This window comes from Aulostomus chinensis, chromosome 6 (assembly GCF_037954235.1).
Source record: "Aulostomus chinensis isolate RoL2024-O1b breed Wild chromosome 6, RoL_Achi_v1.0, whole genome shotgun sequence".
NCBI lineage: Eukaryota > Metazoa > Chordata > Actinopteri > Syngnathiformes > Aulostomidae > Aulostomus > Aulostomus chinensis.
In genome coordinates this window covers 12,397,501-12,411,393 of record NC_141325.1, presented here as the reverse complement: position 1 = coordinate 12,411,393, position 13,893 = coordinate 12,397,501, and the positions used below count along the sequence as shown (strand labels likewise).

The 13,893-nt window shown below is 40.3% G+C and overlaps 1 protein-coding gene across 3 annotated transcripts in view; it reads left to right on the top strand.

Moving 5' to 3' along the window:
* Positions 1 to 13,893, top strand: part of msh3 (mutS homolog 3 (E. coli)) — a 36,972-nt gene that overhangs the window by 9,819 nt on the left and 13,260 nt on the right. For all 3 annotated transcript variants that reach the window (XM_086206513.1, XM_086206514.1, XM_086206512.1), the window contains exons 13-20: positions 1,447 to 1,579; positions 3,047 to 3,234; positions 4,508 to 4,676; positions 4,888 to 4,952; positions 6,841 to 6,957; positions 7,194 to 7,301; positions 8,442 to 8,556; positions 8,965 to 9,122. In XM_086206513.1, coding sequence (XP_086062639.1) covers positions 1,447 to 1,579; positions 3,047 to 3,234; positions 4,508 to 4,676; positions 4,888 to 4,952; positions 6,841 to 6,957; positions 7,194 to 7,301; positions 8,442 to 8,556; positions 8,965 to 9,122 — 1,053 coding nt within the window. The remainder of the gene's footprint in view (positions 1 to 1,446; positions 1,580 to 3,046; positions 3,235 to 4,507; positions 4,677 to 4,887; positions 4,953 to 6,840; positions 6,958 to 7,193; positions 7,302 to 8,441; positions 8,557 to 8,964; positions 9,123 to 13,893) is intronic.

Sequence of the window (13,893 nt, the reverse complement as noted above, 5' to 3'; positions counted from 1 at the left end):
TCTCCATGTTATTACATCACTAAGCTTTACTTTATCTGCTTTTTACTCTGTTCTAGCTGGATACTTACCGCTAACACACAGGCTTTGTCCTCCTCTTCAAAAAAAAAACAAAAAACATTTTTTCGATGAGAAGTTCCGTGTAATTCAGTAATTAATACGCTAAACACTTGTCATTTTTTAAATTCATCAATAAATAAAGCCATTTTCCTCGCACCTTTTTTAAAACGCATGAAATGTCATTATTTTTTAAAACGTTTTACAGCAACAAAAAAAATAAAAAAATAGAGCGGCAATCACAAGTCGGCAAGCAATCAACATAACCTGCATGCAAAAGAGCAAAAACAAAAAAGCTATTCGAGATATTTAAAAGACAAAAAAAAAAAACAAGCCACACAACAGTATTATGATACTATAAATAGATAATATTATGTCAGTGGGGATCGAACTTTCTATGTGGAAGTAGAAGTCAGTGAACTTGATTTGACATCTTGAATCCTCTGCTGTATCAAACAGGCCTGAAACAAATTCACCTGGAATTACCGGGGCTATGTGATTTTTTTTTTTTTTTTTGAGGCGATAAATATAGATATTTTTTTTGCAACACTGCGTGAGAATTTCTTTGTAACCAAAGGGCTTTAGAAGAAATGGATTGAATGAAGCATAAAGAAGGAAAACAATAAATAAGTTCACTGTCTTTATAAATAAAATAAACTGTCTTGCCCTCATTTAAGATGAGATGTGCGTGGTGAAATAAATTACAAGCTGTAGCAGTAACTATAAGAACGCAAGACAAATCGAATGAATAAAAAAAGAGAAAATATTGTGAAACAGTAAAATTCGAATGAAATAATCAAATTGTCACGATCGACAGTAATGTGTTGATTAAATAACGAAATAAACCAAAAAAGAAGTATAAATGATAAAATCATAGTATTACAGAAACACTACATAAAAGCGGGTTTTTATAGTTCAATATTTTCAGCTCCTCTGTAAGTCGGTTCAAGCGTCTTGGAGCGTAAAAACTGAAAGTAACATCATCATCATCATCATCATCATCATCATCATCATCATCATCATCACTGAATGTTTCACAGCTAGAAGAGACGAACCAAAGCATCAGATGGACCTTTTCTGGGTCATAAAGCAAGAAGACCTCAGTGAGATGGAGTTCTGCTGCAAATCCACGCAGCACCTTTACAAAGTAGTTTGAGCATCACTATGAAAAGTAACCAGAGTGAAGCTGTCTTAGTCAGCCCTCTCACAGCAGAAGTAATCGCTGTTCTACCGTGTCGACAACAAGAAGATGGCCATCGTGCATTTGTTTACGGTCCAGAAATCAAGCTTTACCTTCATTTTATCTTTTCTACTCTCTTGTTCTGTTTTGTTGTTTTTTTTAAAAATTTTTTTACTTCATCCATCCTTCCTTCTCTTTCCATGGCCCTTCAGGTCCATCTCTGAGAGGCAGGACGCGGTGCAGGAAATCCTGGAGTCGGACTCTCTCACATTAAATTCCATAAGATCCCTGCTCTTGCGTTTGCCTGATCTGGAGAAGGGTGTTTGCAGCATATACCACAAAAAGGTAAAAGGTCTTGAGAAGACTTACATGTAGAAAAGCTAAAGCTGCTACTCTTTGATACAGGTGGTACAATACTTCTTTTATTTTGCATAAAAATTTATACCGACTGTGTTTTCTCTCACCCCTTCTTCCTCACTGTTTTTTTTTCTGTTTTTTTTTTAATGGCACACCTCTTGCTTAACGACGGGAATCTCACCTCAGTGGCACTCACCTGATTGTCTGAGACAATCTCATTCCCCATCTGACCCATGTGGCCTCCTCCCTCGTGTGTGTGCTTTGTACAGATATGAGTCTTTAGCTTGATTTCTTGTTTCATGCTCAACTTTCTGACTCCATATTGAAAAAAAAATCCAATGATCAAATGTCAGCGCCAGCACGTGCACGCGCGCGCGCGCGCGCACACACACACACACACACAGGCCTTAATTGTCCTTTAGCCCATCTGTAGATAAATGGGGCTGTGTGTAACGGCCTGTGCCTGGTCTAAAATAATGGGGAGGAGGGCACGCTGGCTGTCTCCTGTTGCTCTGTATTTGGCTTCATAAGAGAGCAACCGAGGGGCCGCTGATCCGGGGGAACATTAAGACAGCAGCATGTGGTGAATACCTGAAGACTGTCAGTGCGACTCTCATTAACCTTCCATGACTGGCTGTGATACGGTGGCACCACTAATGACGATATTAAGGCAATATAATGTACAATAGCTCGTCTCCCTAGAGGCATTTCCACACAGAGCTTCAAGAAATCAATCATTTGATTTCATCTGGGCTGGTTTCAGGTTTTATTTTTCAAGAGGCAGCAGCGATTGAGATTGTATGATTGTACTGAATTTTTGATTGTATATATTTTATGTATATATATTACCTTACATAGGAGTTATTAGATAACTAAAATGCCAAATTAATGATGCCCATATCAATGTCAAAGACTTGGTGATTATATTTTGCATATTTAAACCAAAAATCTTGGTCTAGAAGTTAAAAGTCAAAACAACAACTATGGAATGGGATAAATAAACCCTCTAGTTTTCTTTTCTACGGAACTGTCAGTGTCTTTCTCCGTGTCAGTAGACAATACTTTAGAGTAAAACAAAAGAAGCTCATACCTTCAGCTACTGTTTGAAATGACTTTCCCTGTAGAAAAATTAAACAAACAGCAACTACAATTAAGTGGACGTTGCTTGGAGTCTAATTTGATTAAGAGAAATGAAAATATCGAGTCCAGTTTCATTAGCGAACTGCTGTTTGAGGACATTTTATAAAAAACAATTTGAATTGTCATATTTTTTTTTGTTAACTTGCGGCACTTGGGCTGCAATATCCTGTGCAGATGAGATTTAGGGACTTAATCTCGCTGGATTAAAACAACAGAACTAATACACACTCCTGCTTGGTTAAAAAGCTCATAGATTCTTAAATGAAAGAGATATATCACATTGAGTTATCTATTTAAATACATTGTGTCTTCCAGTCTTCCACGCAGGAGTTTTATATCATCATTAGCGCTCTTTCCCGCCTGGGGCTGGAGCTGCAGGCCTTGCTGGCGGCTATCAGAACTCAGATCAGCTCTGCACTGATTCGAGGGCTCTTGTTGGACACTCCTGACCTGCTGGCTCCAGCCCACAACTTCCTCAACGTGCTCAATGAGAAAGCAGCCAAGTGAGTATAATCTAGGGTAAAAGAGGACGACGTGAGCAGTTGGAACCAGCAGTGATAATACATCTATTTAAAAAAAAAAAAAAGGAAACTGCAGAGAAAAAAAGGCAGGAAAAACGCCTTCAATATCAGGGCAGGATGTTTTCTGGGTGAAAAATAGTCCGACTTCTGTTATGTGGTCATCTGTTGTTATTTGTTCGGAGTGTAAAATGTAATTTCTCTGTGCCTGAAGTGAACAATTGTATGAAACCCAAGAGGATATTAAATTCACAGTCATATAGAGGCAATAACAGTGGTAAATTGTGAGGTTTGCAAAGCTGGAACCATAAAAAGTTCATTTTTAACAATGTTGGCTTGTTAACTAATGTGACACCAAATTCATCCATCTGGCCCCTGCAAGTCATTTCTTTTGTGTTTTAGTATTATTGTTTCTAAATTGAGGTATAGAAGAACCTTTATCTTGTCATTTGCTCATGCGTCGTCTTCGCATTCAAATACACTTGAGTGCATTGATTTAAGGACATTTTCGTAACTGAATTGCATACATTTGGATATATAGAATTACATTTGATTTCATTTAGTTTTCAACCCCAGGGTATAGAGTTAGGTGTCTGTTTCTGCGGTTTTTATGTGCATATCTGCATTTACGGTACCCAGAAATGCACAGAAGAGTAAACTTGACATGGTTTCAACGCAGGAACTTGCAGGCCATTTTTGGCAGCCCAGACGTGTGTGGCTGTTCTACCTGCGGGGCCCCTCGCAGAAGCGTTCCGGGGTTGGTAGAAACTCTGTGGTAGGAGCTTCCGAGCGGCTCTGCTGGGTAGGGTTTGACACTGATTGGTCTGGATCTGAGCTGGTTGATGTGTTCCATTTTGCTCTGCTCTTTCAACGTTTCTTTTGGTGGGTTTGGAATTTTACGTTGCAATCGAAACATGTCAGAAAATTGTTACATCAAATCATGAGACTGAACCGCAATGGAAAACAGAAAAAATGAAGCAGCTTATTAAGGGGGGGTTGTTAATGTAAACGTTTGCACCACATGGCGAGTGCTCAAAGTTCCTGCAGTGGAAATGCTCTTAATGCAGTGAGTAATGCTTGTTTTCTACTGTAAATACTTGACATAAATAGCCTGCCAGTGACACATGCATGATTGAACAGAGAGGGCTGACCATCATATTGAAGTCTCAGTTACTGCTTGTGTCTCTGTTTTTGCTGACAATGCATGTCTGTCTTTTGTGCAGCAGTCATGTTTGATTATTTTATATATTTTTTACAGGTCTGGGAATAAAACAGAGCTGTTCTCAGATCTGTCCGGCTTCCCAGTGCTGCAAGAAAGGAGGGAGCAGATAAGCCGTGTTCTCAGTGAGATTCAAGACCACCTCAAAGACGTCAGATTGATACTGAAGGCCCCCACACTGGACTACACCAGCGTCTCTGGACAGGAGGTATCATTTGTCTGTGTGTGTGTGTGTGTCTGAGGCCAACAATGAAAGACAGGTGGGAGGTGATTGACGGCCTTATTTGGTAGGAAGCCTGAGTCACAGCGATGATCTGATGTCTGTGTGCGTTCGTGTGTCAGTTTAAATCAGCAGTGACACATTATTTTCTCTGTCCGCTTTGGTCTTATTTATTAAAGTTTTCCTCTTCTGCCACCAGTTTCTGATTGAAGTGAAGAACTCGCTATCTTCCATCGTTCCACCTGAGTGGGTCAAAGTCAGCAGGTGAGTTACACACACACACGAACACACACACACACACACACACACAGTCACAGAAACTTTTATCAGTGTTTTTCTTAGATTTTAAGACAGTGCTCCATCTGGATGAACTTTCTTTTGCAATTGTTTAAATTTTTTAAAGTATAAAACATGATTAAAAAGTACTTTTACAATGAAACATGAAAGGGAATGGCATCAAGATAATTTTCATCTGTGGTATGTTCTATTATACCTAATGTTATATCTATTATCTGTTATATATCTGTTACATATTACAATACATAAATTGATTAATTATATTTTTATTTGCCCAGACCTGGCTAACCAGTCATGTTTAACCATGAAGGGCTCATTGTTCAAGGCAGGCTAACCATTCACAGCTAACCACTCATGGCTAGTCTTGGGCTTCATGTCCATCCATCCATTTCCTTCTGCTTATCCTGTTAAGGGTCGTGGGGGGGCTGGAGTTTATCCCAGGCTATCTTTCAGGCAAGAGGCAGGGTTCGCCCTGGACAGGTCACCAGTCCATCACAGGGCCAACACATAGAGACAGACATAGAGACATTCACTCACAGTCACACCTACAGTCAATTTAGAGAATCAATCAGCCTCGTCCCCTCTTGATGTCTTTGGACTGATGGAGGAAGCTGGAGTACCAGAGAGAACCCACGCAGGAACAGGGAGAACATGGAGACTCCACACAGAAAGATCCCGTGCCCGAGCTGGGACTCGAACCCGGAACCTTCTTGCTGTGAGGCAACATTGCTAACCACTGCACCACAGTGCTGCCTTGATGGCTAACTGTTCAGGGCCAATTGTTCATGGTTAGCCATAAATGAATCATGGTTGAAGACTAACCGTTCAGGGTTAATCATTCACGGCTCACCATTCACGGTTCATGCCTAAACCTTCAGAGTAAACCCTTCTTGGTTAACAGTTCTGGGCTAACCATTGAGGGCTAATCGTTCATGGCTAGCCTTTTATGGCTCAAGGTTCAAGGCCTATTGTTCATTGCTAACCATTCATGGCTCCCCCTTAAAGGCTTATTATTCAGCGCTCACCCTTCAAGGCTTACCATTAATGGCTCATGGTTCATGGCTGACCATTCACAACTAATCAGTCATGGCTAGCCTTTCAGGGCCAATTGTTCATGGTTAGCCATAAATTAATCATGGTTCATGGCTAACTGTACAGGGCTGGTCACTTATGGCTAACCATTCATGGTGCATGTTTCAACCTTCAGGGCTAAGCCTACAGTTGCTTAACGTTCCGGGCTAACCTTTGAGGGCTTACTGTTCATGGCTAACCATTCATGGCTCACCATACATGAATAACCAGTTGGCAGTCAAAACCCTTAAACCAGGCTTGGAGCTTGAGGAGTTTTGACATGTACATATCAATAGTACACTTTAAATTTACATGTAGGGTGGTTTCACTTTCCACCATGAGTAGTGTTGTGTTAGGCCACAGCTGTAGTACAGGAGTAAGTAGAGGAAACCCTGCTGTCTCCACAATTTGTGCACAATATGTGCAAGCAGACCTGTTGCTGCCCCCTCACTTGCTATCATCATTCCAAGTTTTACTAATGTCCCGTATCACCAGCACCTGTGGTATTTTCTGTGTTTCCCATTTCGTTTTCAGAATTTAAGCATTGCCCTGGTACTGTTTTTGTGACATACCAAAGACACAAGTCTGTCAGGAGGTTTTCATCTTCCTCTCCTGCTCACCGCTAGACCAAAAAAATCAATTACTGCTGTTTCAAACAGCTCTGTATGTTAGTTCTTATTAATGACTGATTTACTCAGACATGTGCCATGCACCACATTAACACGCAGTACATGACTTCCCTCCTTTAACCTGCTTTACACTCCATCCCTTCTTTCCTCTGCAGTACCAAGGCAGTCAGCAGGTATCACTCTCCCTTCCTGGTGGAACACTACAGGAAGCTGCTGCAGCTCCGAGAGCAGCTGCTGCTGGACTGTCAAAGGGAATGGACCAATTTTATGGAGTATGACACACACACACACACACACACACACACACACACACACACACACACACACACACACTAAGAACATGTCAGATTCAGAGAGATGCCTCTACAAATGTCAGCCTGTTGTAGTCAGGTGTAAAGCCAGTGTCTTCTATTCAGAAAACAGTGCACTTACATTAATTAACACTTGAAAATCTCTTCATCATTTTCTCTCTCTCTCTCTCTCTCGCTCTCTCTCGCTCTCCCTCTAGTCAGTTTGGGGAGCAATATCACACCATGAAAAGAGCTATTAGTCACCTAGCAACCATGGACTGCCTCTTTTCATTGGCTGAGGTGGCTAAACAAGGGGACTATTGCAGGTGATGTCCTCTCATGATGGCCGTAAATATTGGTGGATGTGTGACTACCTAGTGAAGCCAAAATGTATTTGTGTGTGTGTGCGTGCGTGTGTTTGTGTGTCCCGTGTCGTGTCCTATAGTCTCAGACAGGCTGTGTGTGGGAGTGCGCACAGGGCTGAGCAGCATGCTCGGCCAGAACGCCAACGTCTCTCCCACACACTGACACACACACACACACACACATACACACACACACACAAACCTTTTTTGTATTTTAGATATGTACTGCAGTATGCTTGCTAGAGATTTTAGTGAATCCTACACTACCTGTGTTTGTCTGCTCTGTTTTTCATGTCTGAGCTAAACATCTGAAAGCCAAACATGTTACTGCCCTATGCTGTTTTTTCTTGTATTTTAGCAGATTATAAATGATCTGCAAGGCCAATAGACATATTGTCTGTCAATATATTTTTGCTTTCTTTGATTTTTATTTCAAATGTCCAAATTAAGTGGTTTTAGATTGACATTTAATGTCACTTTTGACAGTGTATTGGTGACTCAACTGTAAAAATTTAGAACTTACGCATATTAAAATATGTTTATTGTATGGTAGCTGAGAACAGCTGCGCTTGTAATTTTTAAAATTCAATTTTCTCTGTTAACGAGTTGATTATTGAACTATCTTTAGCTAAATAAGGTAATGGTTAATGTATCTCATTAATGCAAGAAAACAGCTTTTATTATCTTGATATGAGATTAATTAAATGATTTTGAGTAAACAAGTTCAATATTCTATCAATTATCTTGAGAAAACAGACTTAATTATCTCTAGAGATAAGGTCATTCAGAAAGTAAGGATCCCTTCTTGGCTTCTGTAGGATGAAGTTAATCGATTTTAATCAAATTTATTTATTTAGGTTTTTATTATAAAGATTGGTGAAATCATTTGTGACAAAAAGGGAAAAATGGCAAAACAAAATGCAGTGTTACCATGAATTTGTGCTGCACACATTGTACTAGTCATGACACCTCTAGAGGTTTGTGAATGGTTTTAATTGTGTGTGTGTGTGTGTGTGTGTGTGTGTGTGTGTGTGTGTGTGTGTGTGTGTGTGTGTGTGTGTTTGCACCTCACCTCTGACTGAGTGTGTTCTATTTCTGTAGGCCGGAGGTGTGTGAAGGTTCACGTCAGATCATGATCAAGGATGGAAGACATCCTGCTATAGATTTACTGATGGGAGAGCAAAACCAGTATGTGCCCAACCACACAGAACTACAGGTACACACACACACACACACACACACACACACACACACACACACACACACACACAGGCTCATTCACAAAGCTTTGAATCTAGCCAAAACACACAGATGTCTGCTCGCTCCCTAATTCATTGAGACAGTTCTGAAATTAAATTGCAGCAGCACAAACACAGCCATCCTCACACATTCTCATAAATACACAAATACAGATTTGCACAACGCTGCAAACACACTTCCTCGCTCAGTGCTTGAGTGGGTGTAGGTTAATCTTGCCACAGAAGCACAAGCCAATAGGAAGAGGAGCCAGTCCACCCACCTTCTCAGCTGTGCAGGACAGCATGCAAATATCTTATTCTGTCTCCCGTTTGCCTTCTGTCTATGTCACTTTTATTCTTCTCCCCTCTCCCATCCCATGCTACAGGGTGATAACCGTCGAACAATGATTATCACTGGTCCTAATATGGGGGGCAAGAGCTCCTATATTCGCCAAGTGGCCCACATCTGTGTTATGGCCCAGACGGGCTCATATGTCCCGAGCTCTGAAGCTCGTTTAGGCATATTGGACGGCATTTATACCAGGTATGAACCAAAGCTTGTATAATCATGACATGGTGAGACTGAATTTGATGTCTTCAGTCTGCTTTTACTTTATTCTTTTCAAAATAGTGATATGAACATCCCTGCTGTGTGCAGTTCCCCTATTTTGACTGTGTTGGACAACGGAATAGGCATTTGAAAGCCACTGTTGAGAAACTGAAACTTGAACATGGACTCACTAGTGTGGGTGTGTTTACATAAACAGAAGAGGAAGAAAAGCAATAATTTCATGTAGATTCAGAGGATAATGTACATGTTTCCTTTAACTATCTCTTCATGGCCATTATATTGATAATAAGCCTATTAAAGGACCAGTGTGTAAAATTCAGAAGAACCTTTTCACAGATGTTGAATGTAATATTCATTACTGTGTTTTTATTTGTTCATGAGCACTTCAATCTAAGAAATGTTGAGCCCTTTATGTTTATATAGGGTCATATTCAGTAGAGGGCATCATGTGCATCTCCAGTAGCTGAACAGACCAAAACAAAAGGACCTGTGTTGCATTCTTATTTTTTTTATGTCTCTTCCCCACCACACATACCCCTGTACGTATGAGATTTTAATTCTTTCCAACTGCAGACAAAAGCCAGATGTTAGTGTTTTGTTTTTTTTTGGCTAGTGGTAAAAGGGCTTTTCATTTATAATACTTGTGTACTTTTATTACCAGTAGAAAGCTATGTCCTGTCTCAACGTGTTACAGAGTTTTCTGCTTTGTTTTTACTGTGGTTTTAATTTTTGCATTCGAAAAGCAACTCCACCGTTTTATTGTTAAGACCTTATGGTCACTGAAGCTGGCTGCCCGGCCCATCGTCATGGTGATATTAGCAAAATTGAATGGGACACACAGAGAATGCAGATGAGGGCAGAGAGCCGGGTCTTATCCCTGTACCAAACTTCATTCAGAAAACAAGTATTTTTAAAGGTTGCTTGCTTGTTGTCTTGCAGGTAGCGCTGACTAGAATCAGTACAAATCGGCATCATGATTTTGGACTTTTATTTTTGATACATTTACAATTAAATGTCTGCAAAAACAAAGTTGGAAGCAGCAGTGCAGCTTATGAAGAAAGAACTAAATAAGTTCTGCATCCATATGGACATACTAACCTCTTCTCTTCCACTTTTCCTGGATGAGGATGATGAATTTTTGGAGCAGTCATGGTTAACCACTAACCTGTTGCAGTGAGTTACAGGGTCCTCTCAGGACTGTTTTCTTCACAATTTCTGAGGGAAATCTCGTAGGACTGGATAATGATCTCCTCTTTCTGATCTGTGTTTTGGAAATTGTTAGGCAAAACAAAGATTTTTTTTCTGATTCTGAATAAGTGGTTGCTGGTGCTGACAAATTGCATATCTTATGTGAATGACCCTGCAAGCTGTTGAGGGAGGGGTGACTCCAACTCTATCCATCCCACCATGTTAGTGGTTCTTGCACGCCTTTAAACATTCAAACTCAAAAACAGGCTTATACAACTATACAAAGACACGCACGCACGCCAAAGCCATCAAAAATTTCTCTGTGTTGATAGGCAGGCTCAAACACAACCGACAAGTGATAAGCTGTCCATCAAACGGGAGACGAGGATAGTGGTTATGACAATGTTGACACTCAAATTTACATAAGAACACTCCTGAATTTGACAACCCCATCCAAAAAAAAAAAAAGAAGAAAAAAAACATAATTTGTCACCTCATCCACTTTGTGTCATGTATGGAGATTATTTTTAGGACTGACACTCAATATTAATCTCTTTTAATCCAATTGTCTCCTCAGCACACAGGAGGTGGACCCGACTTGTTTGACAAGGCTGGCTCCTTTGTTCAGGCGCAGTTTGATATGCTATGGTTCTCTGTTGCTACAGGAACCTTGAAACAATACTTCTTTGTTGAAGCTCTATTTTTTCCTCACTGATGATGAGTCTGAGGATGATGAGAGCAGCATTGCGCTCTGCATGTAGTTTCCAGTCCTGACTGTTTAACGGTGAAGAGAGCAGCCAATACACAATATGGTTTCTGTTACTCTCCCCTCTCCTGCACTATGTGATTAGACCAAATGGCTTGCAGATGTGTGCAATTGTCTTTTTTGTGGTTTTGAGCTTGTTCTTATGAATTAACCCAGTGGGAGCCAGAAGCTTGTCAACATACGGAGTGTGTGTGTGTGTGTGTGTGTGTGTGTGTGTGTGTGTGTGTGTGTGTGCATGTTCTTGTATCCTTCAGAGTAAAAGTTAGAGGTTTTTGATTTCATATTAGTGTTTTGAGGTGATTTTTGGCACATTCCCATGTTTGTAAGAGCCTACTTAAAGGTTTTTTTTGGACTGACAGGAGGGACTGAAAAGCTTTTATCCCAGTGGCCCGGTCTCTTTTTACATGTGACTGCTAAAGATGGATCACAGTTAAAAGAGGAAGGGAGAAAGAGACCACGTTTCCACCAAAGAGGCTTGATGGATACAGAATATATGACTATAGTATCATTCAGGTCTGCTCATACTTTTTCAGTCATTTCACATGGACTCATGGAAATTTGATTGAAATTCATCTGACAAGTCATGAAAACTACTGCTGCTAGCTTTGACCTAGAACCGTCTTCAGGATCCAGGATCTACAACTTGATCCAGAGCTCCTCCAGAAATGAATGTTTGCTAATCTTTGTGCTGAATTTAATATAAATCCACTCATAAGTGTTTTGAGATTTTCTGCTAATATCCTCCTAGGCAGAGATATAAAAATAATACAAATCCCATTGCAAAGTATCATTTTTAAAGTTTAAATTCATAGTGACATATGGGTCCTAAATCAGGGTCGTAAAGAGGGAGATTTATTTTTTCTGCTTGCACATACGACAGGTGGGAGGTGTCGGAGGGAGATAAGGAAGTGCGCTGACAGAACTGAACTCCTTGAATTATAATAGAATAATTAAAATATGCCAGTTAGATATTAAGTTTGAGTTCAATTGAAAATTTTCGATAGATCGATGAGAAAAACGGTATTTCTTGTACTGTGAACTACAGAATAAAAACCCAACAATAATAATGTTTTCTCCTTGTTTTTCCTAACTGGCTTTACGCAGACATTTCCTGACTCGTATTCCACACAGATGTGTTTTATTAACTGTAAACTATGACTATCAATGTCTGCCGCTTTTAAGAACATGGGGGGAAAGTAATAAACATTAGGTCTGATTGCAATTAATGTTTGTTTAGAAACAGGACCTGGATTTAGAGAGGAGTAATTAACCTGATCTTTTTGGTGAGAGTAAAAATGCAGGTTCAGATTAAGGAATGAGTGCTGCAGAGTGGTGTCCCTGTGTTGTTGAGAAAAGGGATTCAATCACAGGCTGCAGGTTAATATTCTGTCTGTCTGTCAGAAGAAAAACAAACAAAACAAAAAGCATCTTCGAGCTAATTAGCATCCATAGAGAAAACACGCGCACACACGCCTACAGAGTATCCGCTGTCCTTTCTTCACCTCCTCTGTTAACTCTATCGTCCTATCTGCTTCTATTTGGACTCCTCGGGATCTCTCTTGAAACGGCCTGTAAGATTCTGAGGAGTGTTTATCTTGATTTTAAAAAAAAAAAGGTTGATCACTTCCTTCTGCTACGTCACGTGTAATAGGTGTAGCGTCTCTTCGCTGCGTGTGTGTGTGTATATATATGGGAGCTGTCGTGTTTAGGAGTGAGATAGATGGGGTGGGAGAGCTTGCGAGTTTTGTTAGACTGGAATAAACTGAGTTAGTGGGTTGGGGGGTAATGAGAGAGTGTGTGTAGGTGTCTAATGGGATATCCTGTCTGAACTGATCCCTGTGATTGATTATCAATGAGGATAAAGGGAATAATCAGGAGATTTAAAGCAGCGTGCTGTCTCACAGAGTCTTGGTTTCATTTTCCTGACCACTCTACCGTGTTAAGGCGTTTTAAAAAAAAAAAAAAGATTTACAATGCATAATTCTGCGTGTGTGTGTGTGTGTGTGTTCATTTACAGCAGGGGAGTGAGCCAGCAGGCAAGTTTGTGTGTGTTTCCTGGTGACTGACTGATGTAAATGTGCATGCATGTAGCTTGTGTGTGTGTCTTCTCGTCGGCATTGAGACCTGAAGGTTATAGAGCACATTCTTCCATCCCTTCATGGTCGTTATGGAAACAGCAAAAGGAAGCATAAAGTAAAACTATGTTTTGAAAGGGACCTTTAGTCGACGGTGGAATTGGAGTAGTGATTTTTTTTTTCTTGTTTCCTAAAGTCTTTCGAAAGCTCCCCTACATCAGGAAATGCAGTGAGATTTTTTTGGGGGGTGGGGCAAGAAATATGTTGGATATCCAGAAATTTCAAGAAAAATACTCTTGTGAGTGTGTTGGTGCCAGTGGTTGTCTGTGTAACGTCATTAAGGTGGGTGTTGTAGCGATGTGGAAGTCTTGCTGGATCTGAAGTCAGCTCTGCAGTTTTTAAAATGCTGCAGTTTCACAGCACCTCTGCCGTCTTGTAGGCGGCGTACGTGGTTGGTTAGGCCTTCATAGTGCTCCACAGAAGATACAGGTCTAAAATCAGCTGCTGCTGTTCTAACTGCAGGAAAAAAAACCCAAAAAAACAACAACCATAAAATGTTAATAAAAAGATTGTCGAAGAAATCTGAGGAAAACTCAAAATCTGGTGACATTGTTTGCTTTGATCCGTTTAATCAGTTGCATTGTCTAACTTTATTTTTTACTCTTCTTCCAGAAGCTCTTCATTCCTCATAAAATAATCATAGTTATGTCAGTGT